Source organism: Nyctibius grandis, chromosome 5 (assembly GCF_013368605.1).
Source record: "Nyctibius grandis isolate bNycGra1 chromosome 5, bNycGra1.pri, whole genome shotgun sequence".
In the NCBI taxonomy this organism is placed as follows: domain Eukaryota; kingdom Metazoa; phylum Chordata; class Aves; order Nyctibiiformes; family Nyctibiidae; genus Nyctibius; species Nyctibius grandis.
Genome location: NC_090662.1, coordinates 82,288,351 through 82,309,775, shown reverse-complemented (window position 1 = coordinate 82,309,775; position 21,425 = coordinate 82,288,351). Strand labels below are relative to the sequence as shown.

The 21,425-nt window shown below is 40.8% G+C and overlaps 1 protein-coding gene across 2 annotated transcripts in view; it reads left to right on the top strand.

Annotated features, from left to right (window-relative positions):
* The window catches only part of PARVB (parvin beta), a 65,441-nt gene that overhangs the window by 25,802 nt on the left and 18,214 nt on the right, over positions 1–21,425 (top strand). For both annotated transcript variants that reach the window (XM_068401246.1, XM_068401247.1), the window contains exons 3-6: positions 2,192–2,262; positions 11,171–11,273; positions 14,633–14,773; positions 15,663–15,778. In XM_068401246.1, the coding sequence (XP_068257347.1) occupies positions 2,192–2,262; positions 11,171–11,273; positions 14,633–14,773; positions 15,663–15,778 (431 nt within the window). The remainder of the gene's footprint in view (positions 1–2,191; positions 2,263–11,170; positions 11,274–14,632; positions 14,774–15,662; positions 15,779–21,425) is intronic.

Genomic DNA, 21,425 nt, shown 5'->3' with positions numbered 1-21,425 from the left:
GAACAGATGAGCATTTAGGCTGCTGAAAATAGTAATTAAATGTGATTAGGACAGAAGTATGTAAAACAAGGAAAGCTTTTTATAAAGAAGGTAAATATTAAAATTCCTGTTCTCACTCGGAGTCCCTACAAGAGCAACAGCATAATTTAATAGCAAAAAGTGTTTAAAACTTGTTGGAATAAAACACTTTTTTCTTTCCTAGCCATATGTCTCTTAATCTGTGGAATTAGCTGAAGCAAGCTGTCATGGAGACAAATAATAAAACAGGAAATTAAAAACAAGAAAGTGTTAGTAATTTAGATTTTCTGATTAGAAGAGTAGTAGGAAACGCAAAGTGCTGTTCTTCTGAGATGTGGGCAAAGTGTTGATTGCTCTGTGTATATGTATGGCTCAGGAGTGTCTCCAGTGATTTCTAAGGTGTGTATGACTTTAGAAGATGCAGGACCACTCCTGAAGGCCTGTCATGCAAAGACATGACCTTAAGCAAAGTTCTGTGGTGAATCGTATACCATTATGGGTCAAATCTTGTTCAGGGTTTCAGTTAGCAGTATTTTGGGTGTGTAGTGGGTGTCACTTCCTTACAACTAGACTGCCTGACTCATCCCAGGAAGTAATGAGGAAGTAAAGGAACAGAGGGGAAAAAAAGGCAGCAAAAGAATTCATGTTTTTTCCTAGGTTTGTACAAATGTGTCAAGTACATTCAGATAGCAGGGTCTTGTTTTTTTTTAATAAAGGTTAGGGGCCCTGGAAAATACTGAATCCAAGTGTCTGGGTGAAGTCTAAGGTAACCCATCTAGATGGTATAGTCTGTTTTGTGTCTAGGGTGTGTGAGTGTCATGTTTCCCATCTGACAGCAGTGCAGTCTAGCACTGCAATAGGCAGTCACTGTAGGTTGGTCACTGCTGGAAAGTGATCAATGTGATGTGGCAATGGCCTGACCAGTGGTCATACTGAAACCCCTCCTTTGTTGTCATGCTGGAAGGAATTGGGAAATCAGTAGGAAAATAGGACTCCGTATGGCATGTCTAAACTCAGCTAAAGATAAATGCATGGGATCTATAAATAATTATTTTAGCTGGAGAGATGTGGGTCCCATCATGTAGCTGTGACACTGTCACCCATCCTTGTGTTCCTGTTATGTAGTAGCCAGGGTTTGCTCTCCACTTAAAGGAACAGATCTAACCTAGATCACAGCTACCACTTCGCTACTAAAGGAGCTAAAATGAAGGGTGCAGGGAGAGGTCTGCTACTTGAAAGCAAGCGCCAGAATTTAAAATACGAGAATTGCTCCAGCTGCTTCCTAAATACTGGTATCCGTATCTACGGTAACATATAAACATGCATGTGATGCACATGTCCGTATATGCTGTTGTGAAGATAATTCTGCCAAAGGTTGTTTGGTTGTTAGCCTTACTGAGCTCAAGTTGATTTTGCTATCAACATTTCTGTATCAAATCGTCCCTTCTAAAAATTAATCTTTACGTTCATGCCTCTTGTGGTTGTCCTGCTGGCTATTGGAGAGCATTTCTCACATCTCTCCACCCCACAGCAGCAGCAGAAATAGAAGACTGTATGCCTGAGAAATCTATTTTGTGTTCTTCCCCCATGCACAAGTACAACTGGTGTAAATTGGGGTAATTTTCATTCTCCAGCTTAACCAGAGGTTAAGGAGTTCAGGCACTCAGGGCCACATGTGTGACCAAGTTTCAGGGAACCAGAGAGCAGAGGCACAAACTGTCAGCCCAAGTCTCAGCAGTTGCACAGTCTAATGCCATAAGCTTGCTATAGTCCTCAAGATGGTGTAATTTGGGACAGGTGTTTTCAAATAGAAATTAAATACAAATTGAGGAGAGGGAGAAAAGTAGTTGACTGCACTTTGTGGTGTGTTAATATTAACGTTCCCCACAGGGTATGGAGGACAGTGATCTTCCTGATGTATTCTGCAGGGTCTGGGTTGGGGAAGGTCAGTCGGAACAATCTTATTTTAGGGAAGTTAGGGCTGTGCTATCTTTCTGTGTGTCTCTAAAAATGCCTAACACTGCTCATCGGATATTCCCTTGCTAAGATGATGACTAGGCACTGTCATTTCTTGATCAGCTGACAGGCCACTTCATGATTAGGAATTGTTGCAGTATTTCAGCAGCGTACATTTCAAGTGGCTCTAACTAAGTTCCCCATTTTACTTGGACAGAGGAGAACGAGGAACGCACTATGATTGATCCTAACTCAAAAGAAGACCCCAAGTTCAAAGAACTGATCAAGGTAGGAAATCACTATTTTGTCCTTCAATTTAACTAGGGAGCCGGAGTCATTTACAAGCTGGTTACCAAGAATACCATTGAGGAATACATCTTGTTACTGATGTATGTCTGTGAAAACTGAGGTCATCAACAAGGTAAGGCTACAAGCAACGAGAGAAACAAGAAAAGGCTGTATGTCAGAGTGCTCATGGTAGTTATGGAGTAAATCTCCATTGTCCATTTATATCCTTGTCATTATCACAGTGAGGATCAGTGCTTAGCTTGACTCTACCTGCAGTCACTGCCTGTAAATCTAGGTTCCTTCTGTCTATGAAAACAGGGAAGGAGCTTTGGAAAGCATTAGTGAGATTTCAGGAGAGGAAAGAGTAGGACTGAAATGAGTAAGGGCATGGTAGAGGACAACGAGGAGACCTCTGGTGTTATAGGAAAGTTGAAACTGAGATTCTTCTTGCCCTATATTCTGTTGTTTTTTTAAAGAAGACAAGTCCTCAATTTTCCTGTGTGCTAAGGCAGAGGCCAGATTGTCCTGAATCTGTATTGTCACTGAAGACACCTGCCCAAGGTGTTGATAATGGTGTTCCCACCTGTGCTGGTGTGAGGTGTGGCTTTCTGCCACAGTGCTCATGATGGAGGATTTGATCTTGAGGGATTAGTGTTTAGGAGAACCTTTTCTGTGTGGTAAGTTGTTGAGGTTAACAGTGGAAGCTTGACCAGGGAGAGAAGGGCCGGCAATTCTGAACAAATGTGATCCCTTTCCAAAAAGCATTTGTGCTTGTGTTGAACTTCCTACTACACTTCCTCTTTATTATTTTAAAATTATTTTTTTAAATTATTTTTGTTAGAAACAACAACATAGCTCTAGCTGGGTGGGTCTGAAAACTTTGGATAGTGTGTTGTGTCTCCAGAGAGTGGGTCAAGCTGTGGCACATTCCTTTCAGGAAACCTTGTGCACCTGGCTGCACACATATGCTTTACAGAATGCCTCAGCAAACTGCTCACCTGGTACATCTTTAAAACAAGCCCAGTGATCTGTTATCAACACTGCAATAACATGTTTAGGATTATAAAACCATATCAAACCGAGTTTAGGAAGGAGCTGTGCTCAAATTTCTTTGTTATTCTAATTCACCTGGAATACATTGTGGTTTTAAATTAAGTGAATTTGCACATTCTTTGTTAGTACTAAATCCATTAATTCTCTGAAAAGGTGCAGTGGTCTTGCAACACTCTTTCAAAACGTACTGTGGTTTCTTTGCTAGTGAAGCAGCGATACTATGAGTAATTCAGCTGAACCAGAGTTGTTGCAGAGCACGAACCAGATGCACTCTGTGATGCAGGAGACTTGATATTGAGAACAGAATTGCTTTTAAATTGGGAATTTTGCTGTTGGATTTAATATGAGTAGGTAAGTATTCGCTGGATGTCATAGTCTAGCAAGGTTCTATTTTCCAGTTTAAAAACCTAAAAACCTTCAGAAAGAATGAAAATCAGGGATAGAGCAGCACTTGAGAATGTTTCTGCATAGAGCACATAGCAGAATCAGGCTCTGGCACACTAGGCCACTTTACACTTGCGCGAGGAGAGAGTAATGTATTACCAATTGAACTGGAGCAGCTGGTTCAGGGAACAACATGTAACTGGAGATAGTTTCCTTGGGATCATCCTCAAGGACAGATGTGTCCTGTAGAGTGCCTACTTGTAAATTATGTAATTTAGGTAATTGCCAATCATTTGCATACCTCTCAGAAGCTGAGAGTTTTTACAGAGATTTAGCTGAAGAAATACTTGGCACAGACTTTGGGTAATGCAAAAAAATGAGCAATTTATTCCTTGTTTTCTGTTCTTCAGTGGTTAATGACATTTTCCAAGAGCCCCGGTGCTGGATGAGAATCAGCTGTGCTAAGTGCTATAGAGCAGCAGCCAGCAGAAAAGACTGCCTGCCCCACAGAGCTTGAAATGAAAGATCTCCACGGACTAGCAAGGAGTGAGGAGTTGAATAGATAGAGGTTTTTGTAGTTCAAAGTGGTTCTCTCTCTTTTCCCATCAGAGAGGAATGTCTCAATAGCAGCAATAGAGCCCCATGCCTTTTGAAATTTGGCAGTATGACTTAGTTTCATTGGTGCCAGCCCAAATCTCTTTCAACACCAGAGTTAGACATGCCAAAGGTTTGCCATCATTGATTTTGAGAGTTTCTGTTCTGTCAGTCACATGCAGTTGGGTAAATGGATCTTAGTGCAAAGAAGCAGCAGAGATATCTGTTGCTGACACTGCTTTAATATCTCTTTGTCTCCACACAATGTTGTTTTAATTTCTGCTAGCCTCATGCCATAGGAATTATATGCATAGTGGATTGCTCAGTGCAAGCTTGTGTTAGCGTTTGGAAGTGATTTTGACAGAGGCTTTGTAACTCTGGAGAGACAGATTGTATAGCATTGTGGTAACACGGAGAGACCAACAGAAAAAAAAGCCTCATTCCTCACTCTTCTTAAAGTGAATATACAGTGAATCCCTTGTTGTAGGCTGCTTAGTTGGGGATGCTAAAATACCTACTTTAAGTCCTCTTGCACATATGAAAATTATCAGGAACTACCATTATGCCTCAAAGTGTTGTTTGTTATCATCATTGATGGTATTCTAAAAATAGATGGCCACAATTTGTCAATATGAAGTGTTCAGCTAAGTTCCCTCTGTCGCCAGCAGCCTTTTTTTCTTCACTTCATTTGCTCTGTGTGTAATCAAACACAGTTTGGTACATGGCTGAACAGACCTAAAACTGAAAATTCAGATCAGGGAAAGAGAGATGAGTTATTGTTCTATTTATATATATGTATAACTAATTTATTCACAAAATATTTCTGGTGTCTGACATGTGTGAGCTTCTTTTACTCATTGCCCAATATTTGCCAAGTGACAAGTGCACAACTAACTTAAAGTAAGCATTTGAATTATAAGTTTGAGCTCTTTTGTGATTGGATACCGAGGTGTCCTGTGGTACATTGGTTCTTCTTGTTTGCTTCAGAGTCAGGTTTCTAGTCTATCTGTTATTGTGAATTTGTTTAAAATTCAGTTTCCATTAATACACAAAGTTCCCTTAGTTGCTCCTTGTCACTAATTCTAAAGAGTGTTTGGGAGTTCTTCTACCTCTCTTTTGAATACTTAAAAAAAAGAAAGGAGGCTGATCTACGTGTGCTTTCCTTGTTGTTCATGTGTGTTTCTTTGTGTATTGGGTGTAAAGGTGGAAGGAATCTTTTTCCCTCTTCTGGTTCCGATATGGCTGAAGGGTAAAAGTTTTGAAAGCTTCATTGCTGGTTGTCATCCTAAACATAGAGTTATCAGGCTGTAGGAATTGAGTCAGAGACTTTGAAAAGATATTTTAACATTTCACATAAGTGGCAGATTTCCTAGGGTTTTCTCATGTATTTTGGTAGGAAAAGTATGAAGAAGAGCTTCTATAATTGAATCTAAAATTTTAGAACAGCAGCTTGCAAGAATTTGGTCTCATCTGAAAGTCACAGTTGCAAGATGCTTTCCCTCCCTTGCAAAGACTTCTGTAAGATCAGCTGCTACTGCAACAACTTTTGGCCTTTAAAGCCTCATCTAAACTTAATATGGATCTAAACACTGCTACTCTATATACTGCCCGAAATGAGTAAATGTTCTTATTTGTAGTAAATCATTCACTGTCCTAGAAATTACAGCCTTTTTCCATGTCTAATTTTATGGCTTTTTTTAAATTCACTGTGGTGAAATGAAGCCCCTGTCCTTTTGGTAAGGTTTCACGTGTGACCAGGTGAAACAGTGCTTCCTAAACGCTCCATGATCTGCTTTTGAAAAGAAGAAGCTTTCTCTTTGTTTACAGGCTGCGAGTGCTTTGTGCTTAGTCAATAGTTTCCAGGCCTGAATATGAATTTTTAATATTAATTTCCATGCTCAACCCTGAAGCTGGTTAAGCTTTCATACCTTTGATCTCTGCTTCCTAATTCTTCAAGAAGTCGGGGAGGAAAGGGTCATTGAAATCAGGGTTTTCTTTCTTTGCTGGTGACTGGGCTTCCTGTTTTCCCATTGTGCCAGATGTGCTCATGTATTTTGTCTTGTTTTTCATTTTGTTCATTACTGTATAGCAGGGACTGTGGGGTCCTTATGCCCTTGAACTCTGCAGATTAACTCTGAATGTGCCTCACCCCCATGGGAGCAGCCAGCCTGCAGAACAAAAATACTTCACCGAGCTGGTGAAGTTTGATGTGAAAACCCATCTTGCATGAACTAAAAAATAACAAATCGGCCAGGCAGACTCATTTTTCCTTCTAGATTTCTAGCACTCTTTTGTTTCAGCTGTCTGCCTCATGGCGAATTTCAGTTTTCAGCCCAGTGTTTAGTAATGCAACATGGGTCATTTAACCAGACATATTCATTTGTCCTAAAAATGATACAATAAATGGATGTGTCAGAATTTAAAGCACCGCTGGAAATTTTACAACTACAAATGCATGTGTCTGAGCATTTGATGCAGTTCAGAGATGTTTTATATGAGTATGGACATGCATGAAAGGGCAGGCATGGTTTTGAGGACATGGGGATATTTTATTAAAGTTTTAAAATCATGCTGCTAATGCTAAATTACTATAGAAAAGCAGCCTTTTATGAAGGTATGATAAGTTAAGTGACCTAACAAACATTTTTATGTACCTGCATGCTGTTTTGTGAGTCTCCAAGTACTGAACAAGATGAGTCTCAGGTGTATTGAAGATCATTAGCTACATGTAGGATCTTGTGGCTTCACCAGCCGTTGCATATAAGGAGAGGCATGATGTTAGGGTTGACACTGGGTGAACAGGCTTTGCGATAAAGCACTTCCTCAGTCCTGTGCAGTGTTTCTCTTACACCCGTTATTTAATGCAGCACATGCAGCCTGAGCTTAAAAGGCAATGTTGAACTGCAGATGTATGAAGTGCAGGCACAGAAATGAAAGAATGGGTAGAGGAGTGTGAGACCACTCAGATCGAAGTTAAGCTTATTTTTCTGCACAGGAAAAGCTCTCTATCTGCACCTTCTGTCTACTTCCCACCAAGTGGTCTGTGCCTCTATCAAGCTGTTTAAATTTTCAGACGTTCAGGTTATTGAATATTTTCTGCTGCTGTCTTTGCATGAGGGAGCAACCATAAAAACTGGAGAGCTGACTTTCCGTGAGCAGAGAGTCAGAACGTATTTCTGCATGTTCATCATTTCAATAAGCAATAAGGTGCTTTATTTCTCTTGTAAAAGTTAAAAAAAAATTCTGTGCAGAAAGATTTTTCCAGGCTCCTAATTAAGACACAATCAGGAAATAAAGAGATGGGACAGCAGATTTTTGGGGTTTGTTTGTTTTTTAATTACAGCACTTCCCAGTCTTCAAGGGCTGTTAAAAAAAAATTTGGATTTTTTTTCTTAAATATAAGTTGCAAATTCATTTTTTCTAGCAGAGCTGGAGTTGTAGTCTGAATACTAAAGAAGTTAGAATGTTCTTTGGGATATTTTTCTTTCATTCAGGTGCTGAACTATTAAAATAATGAAATAACTATGGCTAGACCTTGTTTAATTTGTATCTCTTTTATGTATTTTTTTGCCAAAAGTTTGAAAAACTATATTTCTCTGCTAAATTCCTCTGAAACATTTAAGTAGCATCTAGTGTAAGTATTTCCCTTTTTTAACACCCTGTACCCAAAGCCACTTTGTGATTCCTATGTACGTACACTGTTCGAAATGGGATATTGGCTCCTACATTAGAAGATACTTCCAGACTTTTATTTTTAATTCCTTGGCATTTTCTAGATTCTGACTTCAATACCATTCAGCACAGGACAGGCAAAATAAAATGTTAATTAATGGTTTCAATTAGTTTAGCATCCCGAGTCTTCCTTTAACAAAGCTTCTGAGGGCTTTTGGAAATCTGGCCTCTTCCTATAGGGACTGTAGAGGGAACTGATTATCAAATGATAATTTCAGGTGAACTTCAGATAATTTTTGAAAGTCTGCTCTGTAAATCTCATGGAAGACCTAAATCTTCTATGACTTTAGTTTCTTCAGTTGTTTTTCTGTTGATGTCTATGTGTGTCAAACTTGTATTGTTTTGGAATTGGGTAGTCACCTTATTGACAGGCTTCGAAAATGTCTTTCTAGATGATCTGGGAAAAGAAAGTATCTTGTTATTTAGGACTCACTTTTCTGTATCACTGGTGAACAGTTTTCGAGGTGAACGATAGTATCCCTCTTCTCATTGTCTTCCAGCTGTGGTAAGCCTTTACTAACTTGTCTAATGTGTCTCTCCCCTCCTTTACCATAAATGTCCTTCTATCCCCTGAAAACGATTGAAAGAGACAAGAATAGCTGATTGGAGTTTTCTCTCCAAATGTAGTCATGGTTCTGCACATGCAGAGCAGAGCTCTGATAACTTTTGTTTAGGCTGCATCTTCTTGCATTTAACTTTTGCTGGCTGTAATCTTTGATGAGCTGATTTTGGTTAGCGTTTTCAAAGGAAATCCAAAGTTTTGATGCCCTGTGCCAGGTGATAGCTGACATATTATGATTTTTTGAAAACCCTAGCATTAAATCTAGAGGAGAAGGGCTGGGCAGGGAGAGTTTACCTGGTCTAGAGGCTGCTTAAGAGGCATCCTGAGAACTGCTAGAGGGTGAAACACAGGAAGAACAATCGTCTTGACATTTTTCTCTGCTCATATGTGATATATATATCAGGCTGTATGACATAGAAGCAAGATGGTTTTCAGGGCACGTTGGAACATGTGTCAGGAGACAGGCTTCCCAACAATGCTCCTATGACCACAGCCAAAGTGAGAGGATGATTGTACCTGACAGGGCACTGTGCTGCAAAACCCCTTTCAGTCCAAGACCACAAGTGCCAGGGGTAGCCAGTGTGCCAGCAGGCTGGGCTGCTCAAGCAGAAGTGCTGTTGCCAGTTCATTGGGAGTGCAAGCCATGAAGGTGTTGCAGGAGGGGAGCATGAGGCAGGGGAGAGAGAGGGAGAAACTGTATGATCCTCCTGCCCAACAAATGGCATTAAGGGGATGTGAGAGTGTGGAACAACTTGGTGGCGTGTGTAGGAACAGTGGTGGTAGCTGTAATTGCACAGCGGAGGTCATCTGATAGAGGAAATGGCCCAAGTGATAGATAAGGTTCCTACAAGGTCACAGGGGAGCAGTGGGCCAATAATACTGGTGCAGAGCACATTCTCATATATCCACATCTCTCTTCAAACGTCGCCTCCACTTTTCCTTTACCTGTTCTAGAGAAGATGACTTTTAATACAAGTTGTTGATATTGGCTAGTGAATAACTTCTCAGAAAAGCTTTATTTGAAAGAAAGCTCTTTAGAGGAGTCATTTTTTATTACTGAGATTTTTCATCCCTCTGGGCAGCTTAGAGGGCAAAAGTGATGTACGTACGTGAGCATTGATGCTGATCCTTGCTTTCCATGAATTGACTGGTTGCCATATTACCCAGCTAAAATTTGCTACTTACACTATTTTTAGAGCTGAGTTTCAGTCCTGCACATTTTCATTGTGCTTTGGAAGTACTAAAGATCTAGATTAGAGGTGCATGAAGCGTTAGTGTTTCATGTTTGGATTATAAACTTCTTTGTGGACACTAAGCCTAGCAAAACTTACTTGAGGTTGGTAGATTCAATGAACCTCAGTAGCCAGGCTAAATCACTTAAATGTCCTTGTGACCAACATATTCAAATGCTTGTGTTTTCTAGGATTGCCAAGGTGGGTGTTTTCCAGTGCAAACCTGTCTATATTTTGTTTATTTGCTTTTGTTTCACAATCTGTCTCTTGTGTATTAAAACCCCAAAACTTTCTTAGCCATCATGACTGAAGTATGATCAGGCAGAAGTATGGGATCTAATCAGAAAATTAATTTAAAGAATCCACAATTTTATATGAAGCAAATTAAAAACTGAAGAATTTTTAAATGAGGCTCATTGCTTTAGGTGGCTCTAGTTAATGGATTTTGCATGTCTATGATTGGCAATACTCTTCTTCTCTTACAGAATCTAGGATTTAGCAGGATTTAACATTGCGTCTCTTCCCACAGAACTATATTATTTTTGCAAAAGTAATTTAATTTTCCAAATAATAAATTGGAGGAAAGCACTACTACCAACTTCAGTCAAGGCTGTTTTTCCTGTAACTGTTTGGAAGTTGTTATCTCTGGCATCTGAAAAACTTAACTCAGTTCCTTTTCTTTACGTTCATTCCTGTTTTGCAGGTGATTGAATGATTTTTACGGTTACGATAGTGCATATGGGGACTATTATATATGTTGTAGAATGGATATCAGGCCCATTTGACCAAAATTTTAATTCCAGACTTCTGTATTCTGCTATAACTTAAGATAAAATGCCTTGTCCTGTTGCTAATGGCAGGGATCTAGCTAGTGGGTCTGTTTAGCTCCTGTTAGTAGGAGCGTTCTCTCTTTCCCCTCTGAAGCTCTTCTTTCTCGCACACCAGTCACGTCTATTCAGGGTGGAGATCATGGTGGGAGTGTGGAACTATTGTCATCTATAGGCAGGTCTGCTGTTCACATAAAACAGGTAAGACATGAGTTTTGGGACCTGGAGAACATAGATACTAGCAAAGGTTATTGTTGCAGAGCTGCTAGTTGCTACTTGCTTTAGAATTGGTGCAGTAAGGAGACGTTTTAATAAGGAAAAGTAGAGGGTGCTAAAATTACTATGCTCCAAGATCTGAATTAAAAACAATAGAGCAAAAGCATCTCTTTGTTATTTCTCTGTAGCTTGGAAATACATAAATATGGTTACTCTTGCTCTGTTTTATATTCCTGATTACTGCCTTGAATGGTAGGAACATGTTTCAGTGGTTTTTAGACATTTACTTGCTTTTTCTGTACTTCCAGGTTCTAATTGACTGGATTAATGATGTGCTGGTGGAGGAGAGAATCATTGTCAAACAGCTTGAAGAGGACCTTTATGATGGGCAGGTGCTACAAAAGCTGCTAGGTGAGTTCACACAAGAGAAGGCAGCCCCAAAGACTGGAAGGGGCCCAAAGTTAATCTCTTCCAAAGCTGCAGACAGCAGCAGGTCTGTGCAGCAACTCACCATCTCACCAGGGATACAGTTTGTTTCACTGACAGCTAGAGTGTCACCTTCTCCATCTGTTCTTCTCAGGCTGTCTGCTGAAAGGGGAGGAAGTCCAGATGATTCTTAGGTATCTGTTTCATGGACTAAGTATAGTCCAGACAGCTGAAATATGTGGCAGAAAAGAGGTGAAGAGATTCATGTTTACAGTGGAGGACCAAGCAGAAGCCGTGTGGTCCAAAATTTTGTCTATATCTTTTGCTTCTGAAAGCTTTTGAGCTGAGAGCTTTTTTGAGGTCCTGATAGAATTATTTTTAGGAGAAAAAAATGAGAAAAAGAAGAATGCATGGCAGCAGGCACATACTCATAATATGCACTTATGTGCGAATGATTCATGAAAGGATATACTCAGTTAAGCAATTGTGATTTTGCAACTCCGTTATGTCTTTGCAATGTGTCTGTTCATGCAGTAAGCGCAATGGAGAAAACCTTATTTCAGTGATTTATTGGGGTGCTTTTAGCAAACAAAGAGACTTGAAGCTTCAAGTGCCATTGTAAATCCACACTGTTTCTTGGAGACAGATAGTCAGACTGCTCTCAGTTTACTTATAATGTGTTTTCAAGAGTGGGCTGGGACGTGGGATGTGTGTGTCAGAGTGGGGCAAGAGGACCTAGTGGTGCGAATTCCACTGGTGCTAATGGGTGCTGCTTACTGAATTTTCTGCGTATGCCCCTTAAATAACAGGTCTGAAGTGTTTTGGTGAACATTCACAAGCTTTTAAAATTGATTAACAACAGTTAACTTTGTGTGCAATTAAAACTCCACAAAAATAACTTGAGGAATAGAACACTTTTAACACTGCTTGGTTAGACTGCGGGTGGGACCCTCCAGACATGGTGGGGTGCAGGGGTGTAGAGTTAATTTTAGCTGGGGAGTATTGTGTGAATACAGTTGTTACTTCTTAACATATAGACACTGCTGTTTCAGCAGGTGGTAGTGCGTCTCACTGTAGCCATTTGTCATAGGTATCACTGCTTTCTTACACTCCCTGTGGAGGCCATGGTTCCACCCTCACGCCTGCAGACATTTAGAAGGTGCTTAGTTGTATATACATACGTACATACGTATGCAGCTCAGTTGAACTTAGCATATCGTACAGGAGGAAAGGTGGGCATGTACATCTTGCAGTCTGAGACTTCATCTGGACTGTTTTTTCCTCATTTTCTTCCTGTTGTGCCTCTGACTGGAGAGCAAATGCTTCTCCCCAACCTGAAGCTATCACAACTCAGCCCCAATTTTGTGTTGTTCTTCAGTAGTGTCTTAGTTTCTTCAGCAATACGTGTATTACTGGATCTGTCCATCTTCGTGCTGTCACGAAGCATGTCATGCTTGTGGTGGTGCTCTTGATGCTCCAGGCCTCAGAATTAAGTCAGCCCTCTGTTGTGCAAGTCATCTTCTCTGGTGCCTGCAGGAAAGGCTAACAAAGTAGGGTCATTAAACTTCAAGTAGTAGTTATCATTCCTTGTGTGTGAGAGATGTTTCAAGAAGATCTGTCTTGATAGGCAGACACAAAAAAAAGATGAAAGACAGCAGCTTGTCAGTGGGCTTATTTTGAAGCAGTTTGGAGTAAGAGTTTAGCAAATGGCCATCTGACTGGTTAAGGTGTGGAGCTCCTTGTTTAGTTAAGTTTATGAAGGTGCAAGTAGTGCCCCTCAGAGAGGCTGGAGTGGCTTGGTACACATGGTGTCACGGTGAGAGGAAATAAATTCCTGCTTGCTGACTGGCAGCTAACCTGGACTGAGAATAGGTAGGAGCTGTAACACATGACCAAAAAATAAATCTTGTAGTATAATTTTTCTTAAATGTCTAAAATAATTTAAAATAATATTTGTGTGGTTTGGTGGTTTTAAAAAGTCTCAGAGACATCTTGGCTAAAGAACATTTTTCCAATTACTATTATTCAGATATTGATAAAAATTTCCTACTGTAGACTGATAGAAACAGTCAAAATGTGCAAAGTATTTGATAACCTCCAAGTCTCTTCTGTTTGGGTTATTAAAGTACTTCTGTATTTCTGTCACTTTTAAATAAAATAGAGATATATATCTTCAGCTAGGTAAAATGTCCAGAAGAAACATACTCTTGAACTTGAGAGCAGAAATATTTCCATTACGGGAATAATAGGTGTTGACAACTCTGAAATGTTTCTGAAAGGATCTTTAGAGTCGAAGCCCCTCCCATTTTGTGAAAACAGTTTTGGTGAAGTCTGTTTTTTTTAAAGACTGGAATAATAATGTGTAATTGGAGTATGTTCAGCCAGTCCTGACCTCCTAGTCCTAGCAGCAGAGTGAGTCTGACGATTTTTTTTCCCGTAGGGTGGAGGGAAAAAAGAGATCAGCTGTTCCCATTGCTCTGGTAGCTGGGGGACTCGACCCCACCTTCCTCAGTGTTCTTTCTTCTTTTTTTCTTTTTTAGAGAAATTCAGCTTCTATGCCTTTGGCAAGGGCCACAATGCAGAGGAAGAGAAGAATGACTTGTCTATGACTTTGGGAACAAATATTTATATTACAGAAACAGAATTCAAATTTTAGTAATGGCATTTTACAAAATTTCCTGCATTAGTTCATTTTTGGAAGTAATCAACCATGATGTGACAATGTCATAACGACATGGCAAGATTGTACCAACTCACTTCTTTCTTTAAATTAGTTCCACTAAGCCAGTACAAATCTGTCGGTCATATGAATCTATGACTCTTGATGGTTTGAGGAGGAAAAGTTTGCTTTAGCTTAAATTCATACCTTCAGCTAACCTGAAATAAAGCTTATCAAGCTGAAGTAAATGTTTACACAGTATTTCCCCTTTTTTTGTCCTAAATTAACTTGTTATTAGAAAAGTCCATTAAACCTGTGCAGATTCCTTGTTTAGTGAAGGGTGTGTTGTGCCAAATGCTTTTCAGCAATGAAAGAAAATGGGAGGTACAATAAATATTGTTACTAACTTGCTGCCTATCTGAAAGTGTTATATATTTTGACACCTGATTGACGAGCAAGTTCTGCCAGACCTTACCAGTTTTCTATCACAGGTTTTATTGGAATTGACACACTTTGATGAAAGGTTTGCTTTCAGCTATTTTGCTTTCCGAGCAAAATAATTCTCTTGGAAAATTTCTAACAGAATCCAGGTCAGCCTAGTGCTCTGTGCTCATTATTCCCACCTGGGCCCTTGTTTAATGTGATTTTTGCCTATTCTTTTTGTTGTTCTTTTTTTCAAATACAGAAAAATTGGCTGACCGTAAACTCAACGTGGCAGAAGTGACGCAGTCTGAAATTGGTCAGAAACAAAAGTTGCAGACGGTCCTGGAAGCTGTCCATGATTTACTCCGACCCCATGGCTGGACAATCAAGTGGAACATTGACTGTAAGGACTCTGTTATGCTTTCTGTCTCAGCCTCACAGGCAAGGAGGGTATGATAATCCATAGGTTGATCATATTCTCTGTGATGCAGTGTGTTTTTAAAAATTAATTATTTATTTGTGTAGAGGGTGTTACCACATCCATGTCGGGATTGTAACTGGTACCTTCTTCTGTGGTCTTTGTTTAAGGACAGATGTACACGGCTATGGGATAATTGAAATAGTTTGTTCCTTTAAGGATATGCTTTCATTAGGAAGTTTTATGTTTGCTTACTGAATTCGAATCCCTACAGACATGAGAAATGTGTTAGTCATTCAAGTACAGATGGTGGTCTAACCCTTCAGGCCACCACAGTGAGAGTAAAAGGACCCTGCATCCTGTTGGAGGATGCAGCTTCTGACAGGCTAAGCAGAAAGTGTCCTCTGTTCCAGCATGGCCTGTTACAATCCGAAAGTGAGAATGGAATTTGAGAGGTCCCTTCACCTAGGCAGTGGGTGGGGTTCATTGGAGTTCATCTCTTAGAGCCAGGAAAGCTTGTGTTAATGCTTTGGAGGTCTGCTAAAAGCAGAATTCACCAGTATTCCCCAGTACAGTGGAAGGCAAATGATTGAGTCTGCTTGTCTTCATTGACTAAAGAGGGAGCTGAAGTGTTTGGACTCCTAAGTTAGGCATGTAACTTAAAGGGAGGCTTGAATCTAGGCTTTGCTATCTGTAAATTTATGTTGGAGGCCTTGTTAATTTAGGAAAAAGAGCAAGAAGGATAAAAAGAAAACAGACTGTCTTCACCAAAGGCATTTTTCACTGCCTTTTTTGTGCCTTTTTCCCAGAGCTCTTTGTTTAAAATAAGGACTCAGTATTCTTTTATTTGCTTCATTTTCCTTGTTCCCTGCAGCAATCCATGGCAAGAATCTGATTTCCATTCTTCACCTTCTGGTAGCTTTGGCAATGCATTTTCGGGCTCCCATTCGACTGCCTGAACATGTGTCTGTACAAGTGGTAGTTGTACGGGTGAGTATGAACTCGTAAGAGAAATTGATCAGAACGATCATTGTTTATCAGTCTGATTTTGCAGTACTGTGCTGCTCCCATCCATTGCCCCCCAATCTCTTGTCACGTAGAAAATTCTTGTCCCAGTTGGTTAGTGAGTCCCAATCCTGGGAATGCATTTTTGGTGTGCTTAAATGTGATCCCAAGAGCATCATGCCTTTAATATGTTTGGGACCACCACTTGCTACTGCAATATCAAGCTAAAAACATGTGATTGGATTCTGTATGAGAGAGAGTTGTGTGTGTCATTTCTGGCACTTTAGTAATGCTTTTTGCCACGCATTTTTTGTAGAGAAGCCATTGAAACACAAACAGCACAGAAAGGAGTTTCAGCACGTAAAATCTCCGTAGTCTGGGAAGTCTGTTACTGATGTTGTTTTTCCCCAATGACTTACTGTGCAGACTTAGACACGTTGTTTTCCTTGGCAGGCTAATAGACTTTCATCATTTCTTTCATAGCCTTGTGTTTTTGTTAGCTTTCCTTAGATATGGAGAAGAGATCTGACCAGAGGAACCCTGACTTCTTCCCTCCTGCCCTAGATATTGCGCTAGTTATTCCTTTCTCTGCTTGGTGTTGACCATTTACTTTCACTCTACAAAGACTCTTTTTTCAGAGCATATGTAGTCTTGCTTTTTATCTCTCCTTCTATCCCAGCTGAAGCTCCTGTGGCAATACAGTCTGTAGCATGCGAACCCAGCTTTTCTCAACAGCTGTTGAAACACCAGGCAGAACTGTTCCAGCTGGCACTCTGATCATGCCGTGACTGTTTGCTGTGGTGCTCAGTGCTGTTGTTGCAAGGCAGGCTCAGCTGCTGGCAGCAGGCTGTGGAAGTCCTTACTGTATGTGCCATTTACTGTTAGAGCTGTCATGCTGTAGTAGGTTTCTACTACAGAGGAATAAAGAAGATAAAGTAATCTCAGACTCTATTTTGCAAATGTGGATACCCTTACAAGATGCGATTGCATGGTGGTCAATTAGGCAAGCCTCATTTTGCTTTACATTTAAATAATGGCATTTTCCAGGCTGCCTGCCTGAATGCTCTAGAGGTATAGGGTGTGATGTAAATGAGTAATTGATGGATATTCCCTGTCTCACAATAAATGTATGTATTATCTTTAAGAGGTGATTTTGAACTGCTTTCAGGCTGCTGTAGTTCTTTCATTTTAAGAAGGTGAGTTAGGTATAAAGTAACATGAATGTAGATAGGAGACTAATTTCTTTTAAAATTTCTTTTGACTGTCTCGGAAAGGTAAGGAGGAAAATGTAAGGTGGTCAACAGTCCTCAGACACCCTGATGCTAGAAATCTCCTTCTGCCCAGTACAGTGAAGTGTCTTCCGTAAGTCAGAAAAAAACCTTAGGTAAAGAGATAAAGCCTCCCTTTCCTTGTCCTTAGTTCAAGCTTCAGGACCCTCCATCTCTGTAGCAGAGGGAGGACTGTGGGGAAGGTGTTCTCACATCTTTTCCTGTTGGAGGGATATAGAGAAGACACCTACTGTGAGCATCTGGTTCACCAGAGTCCCTGCATCTTGAGACTAGACAAGGCTGAGGTGAAGACTGGATGAGATAAAGGCTGACAGAAACTAGGGAAAGAAAGAAAGAGAGAAAGAGCAACTCCTGTGTCCCCAGTGGAGTGCCTGAAGGTGTCAGAGCAATGGTACAATGAGAGTTAATTTAAGCTTGAGAAGCTCTAGGCTCTTGCTCTTGGACCTAGAGCCTGGAGTCCTGGAGATGGTTATGGCAACTGCTGGCAGTGAGCCTACCTCTGCTGCCCCCATGCAAGAAGAGGCTTGTTTCAGCCCCCCTATCCCACTGCTAAGAAAAGCTTGCAACTCTTCAGCTTTGTTTATTTAAATGGAAAGCAAGGCACAGTATAAACTGAAGCATGTTTCTTCTGGAACAATAACTTTTGCCTTATAGTTTGGTAAATTGAATTTTTGTAGTTCAGCATTCATAATCTAGTCTAAAAATACATGCTGGTTCAGTAACACAGATCTCTCTAAATGGATTTTATTTAGCTTTTGTTATACTAATGACAACCAGAAGAATCATAATGAGGTTAATATTGTTCCTAATCCAAGTAAGAAAACTACTATTAAGAAGATTATTATTATTATAATTATCAATTTGTTGTTAAATGATCTCTTATTACAGATCCCAACAATGATTAGGGTTGTGTCAAACTAGATCACAATTAACATAAGATGTCTGCTCTGAGAAGTTTTAGTTTAAATGCCTCTTCTTGCTTGAATGTCCGTTTAAAGGGATTATTCAACATTTTATTAAGTGACTGCTTTGTAAGCTTTTCAGAATTTTCTGCAGCAAGAAAACCTAGCAAATTTTGTGGGAGTACTGTGCAAGAACACACCCACACTGAAATTTTCAAAACTAGTTGTCTCACTTTCATGGGTGACTTTGGCACTTAGGATTATCATTATTGACTTTGTTGAGCCGTCCTCACACTGTGCAGATGCATGATGTGCTTCTTGCCCTGAAGGGCTGTGCTTACACTATGAAAATAAGAGAGTCATACTGGTTTAGCAAGTTACTGCTTAGCAAAGTTGTCTGCATTTCCATAGCCCATCCCAGAGCAATGCAGAATACTTTATTAGTTTGTGTAAGTGGTGTGAGTTTTTTCTTCTCTAATTTTTAGTGTCCTACTCCACAGGACAGGAGATAATGAGATAATATTATGACAGCACTGTGCTACATGGAAAGAATTTGTCAAGATCTTCTCAGACTGGTGGTGATTCTGCCCTTCCCTTAAATTCTTCCCTTCCTTTGGCATCTTGAGATGACAGATTGAGACTTTCCTAAGGTGCTGTATTTTTTTTTTTTACTAAAACCAGTTAATTTAGAGTCTGAGAAAGATCTGTAGCTGGATCGATATCTGTCAAAAAATACACTATCCTTTTTTGGTCCTGCACTGTGTAGTTTGCTCAGAAACACACAAGCGTTTTGGAGAGGACTTTCTGCTTTACCTTCCTCATCAGGAAGAACCTTTACCTATCTATCTGTCTGTCAATATTACCTAGAACAACTACAAGACTAACCCAGCAGAAAACACTTTTGTTTATATTATTTTATAATGGGCACCATGAGGTAGGCCCTGTCAAGAGCAGAGTTCATGAAACCTAGTTACTTTCAAACCTTTTTGAAATCAACCGCCAGAATTGGTTTTCTTGGTGGTTTTTGTGTGAAATAGAAAATTTTGTAACCATGGCAATATATGTTCAAGTTATACATGAAGTGTCCTAGCAGAGCAAGGGTTTAGGTGGGTCTTCTAGTTAAGATCCTGTTGATAACTACTCTAAGTGCTGAGTTAGAGTCTAAGATGATACATGTTTTAATACTGGTGTCACTCAGCATGGGCCTGTTGTTCCAGCCCTCCTCAGTGAGGGCAGGGAGGAGAGAAACTTTGTTGTTTCAGTACATGCTTCCAGTGAGAATTGAAAATCCTGAGATTTTTCTTCCACCTGACTCTATTGCCTGATATTTAAAACGTAAACTTGCATGATGAAGAAATACCCTAATTCAGGAAAACAAAAATGTTCTCAGAAATAAGTGTAAAAATTGTTCTTAAGGCTCATTGTGTTGGTTATTTTTACAAGGCTCAGGAATTGTTGTCTTTTGCGCTTAGCTTTCCTTATCCTCATTTTTAGAATTGCAGTGTGTCCCACCTTGGTGCTGCTGGGAGATCTGAGGTATTTTTACAGTAATTCCCTTGTAGTCTGAGTTGCAGACTGAAAGGTCAGAGGCAAGGCTGGATGAAGAATAAATACGTCTGGTGGCAGTGGCGCGAGGAATTGAAGTTTTGTCAAAGAATGACATTTGCTTTTGGATTGCAAGGCCAAGGGACCTAGGCTTGCTGTGAGAGCAGCATGCTCAGCTGCCTTGGGGGGGGCTACGCAGAAATGCTGCTGTTTCTACCTATTGGGAAGTCAGCGTTGGCATCTGTTCCTCTTTCTTCTCAGGCGTTTGGAGGCATTATTCACTAGTCACCACTTACTGAGTTTTTGTTCACAGTTTATAGCATATTCTCCCTGGGGTACGTAGTGCCTGGAAGGCCCAGAAACCTGTGTTAATAAAGCAGAGACATGGTGGGGTGGAATAAAGACAACATTGTTTTGTATGCAAGAAAACATTGCCCTGTCAGATGGTTCCTCATTTTTCCATCCATGCTGTCATCCTGGCTTGTTTCACCAAACCTTCTGGCACCGTTCCCGTGGCTCCCTTGGGAGAGCAGGATGAGATGTATGCATGATAGGGAAGTGAGGGGCTGTGAAGACAGGGCCAGCTGGCAGCATCCAGCACAGGGCCCAGCTCAGGCACGGAGCTGTAACAGCACAGTGCTGGGAGACCACGGCTCCCGATGTGCTTTCAGCCAGGCTCCCTGGGTGATGGCTTGAGAAATCAACGCTGCCTTCATTCGTTGAGGAGGGAGTGGAAGGGCAGGAGTTCTTCTTACTGGTTTTTAGATTTCAATTTTTATTTCTTAGATTGCTTCTGGGGAAGGATGTGTTTCTCTGAAAAAGCTTTTCTCCCTAATAAGTTCTTGTTTGGGGTTCAGCTGGTGAAATTGAGATGGCATATGTGTATGGAGCTTGTGCCTGGGGGCAGGGGGGGTGGTTTCCCTGCTTACCTGTGCTAGCAGCTTTATTAACCCTGCCCTAAGTCATTCTGACAGTCCGGTTCCTAGATGGCTGCTGAGAGTTGAGTTCTTTGTGTCAGCTTTTTAAGCATAGAGAAGGGAGGAAAGAAATTCCTCCATTCAGGCATAAGGCTATATCCCATGACTTTGGAAGGGCCCCACAGAGATATTAAGAAAGTTTTTGATTCGGGTAAAAGCACTTCCAGCCTCTGAGAGGCACATGTCATGTCTCCAAAACTCTGGAGAGGCTCAGAAACGTTTAACCCCACCTGTGTCAGGGGGCTGTGTCTTAACAGAGCCGAGGAAGCTGTTGTAAAGCTGTTTGGAAACTGAGTCTCACCGTGTGCTAACTCTCTGTTGGGCAGAAGACTCCTTATTCATGCACAAAATTATCCCAAGAAGAGAAAACCGGGTAACAGGGCAATACTATTCATTGTGAAATCACTAGTTGGGCTTTTTATGCTCCCTGCCTTTCCTTGTTGGATGTGTTCCTGACAGGTGTGTGGCTGGTGGCCTCAGTAACTTGCCTGCTCTAGGAGAGCCGCCCTCGTGCCCAGAGAGCTTTGCCGGCACACCGGAGCCCTGGCCCGGGGGCAGCTGCCTGTGTTATTTCAGCCCCAGACCCCTCCAGAGAGCCGGGCTGCCAATCGTGTCAAATTGTTGGTTGAAACCGTGACATGAACAAGTGCCCTTGGGGAATTTAAGACTGGGCAGACAAACTCTCTCTAATTTGTGTTCCAGGCACGATGTTGACTCTGGTCTCAGGAGGAGAATTGTTAGCGTGTTTGTTGGCTGCAAATATATATATATGTTTCCCAAACATCCATTTGGCTGTCAGCCTGATAAATGCCACTGTTCTGGGAGTGAGCCCCTCCTGTGTCAGCTGTTTCACATCTACCTCAACAGAACCTAGCGAGCATGCTTTATCCCGTTTTCTCCTCTGGGATTCCTGAAAGAT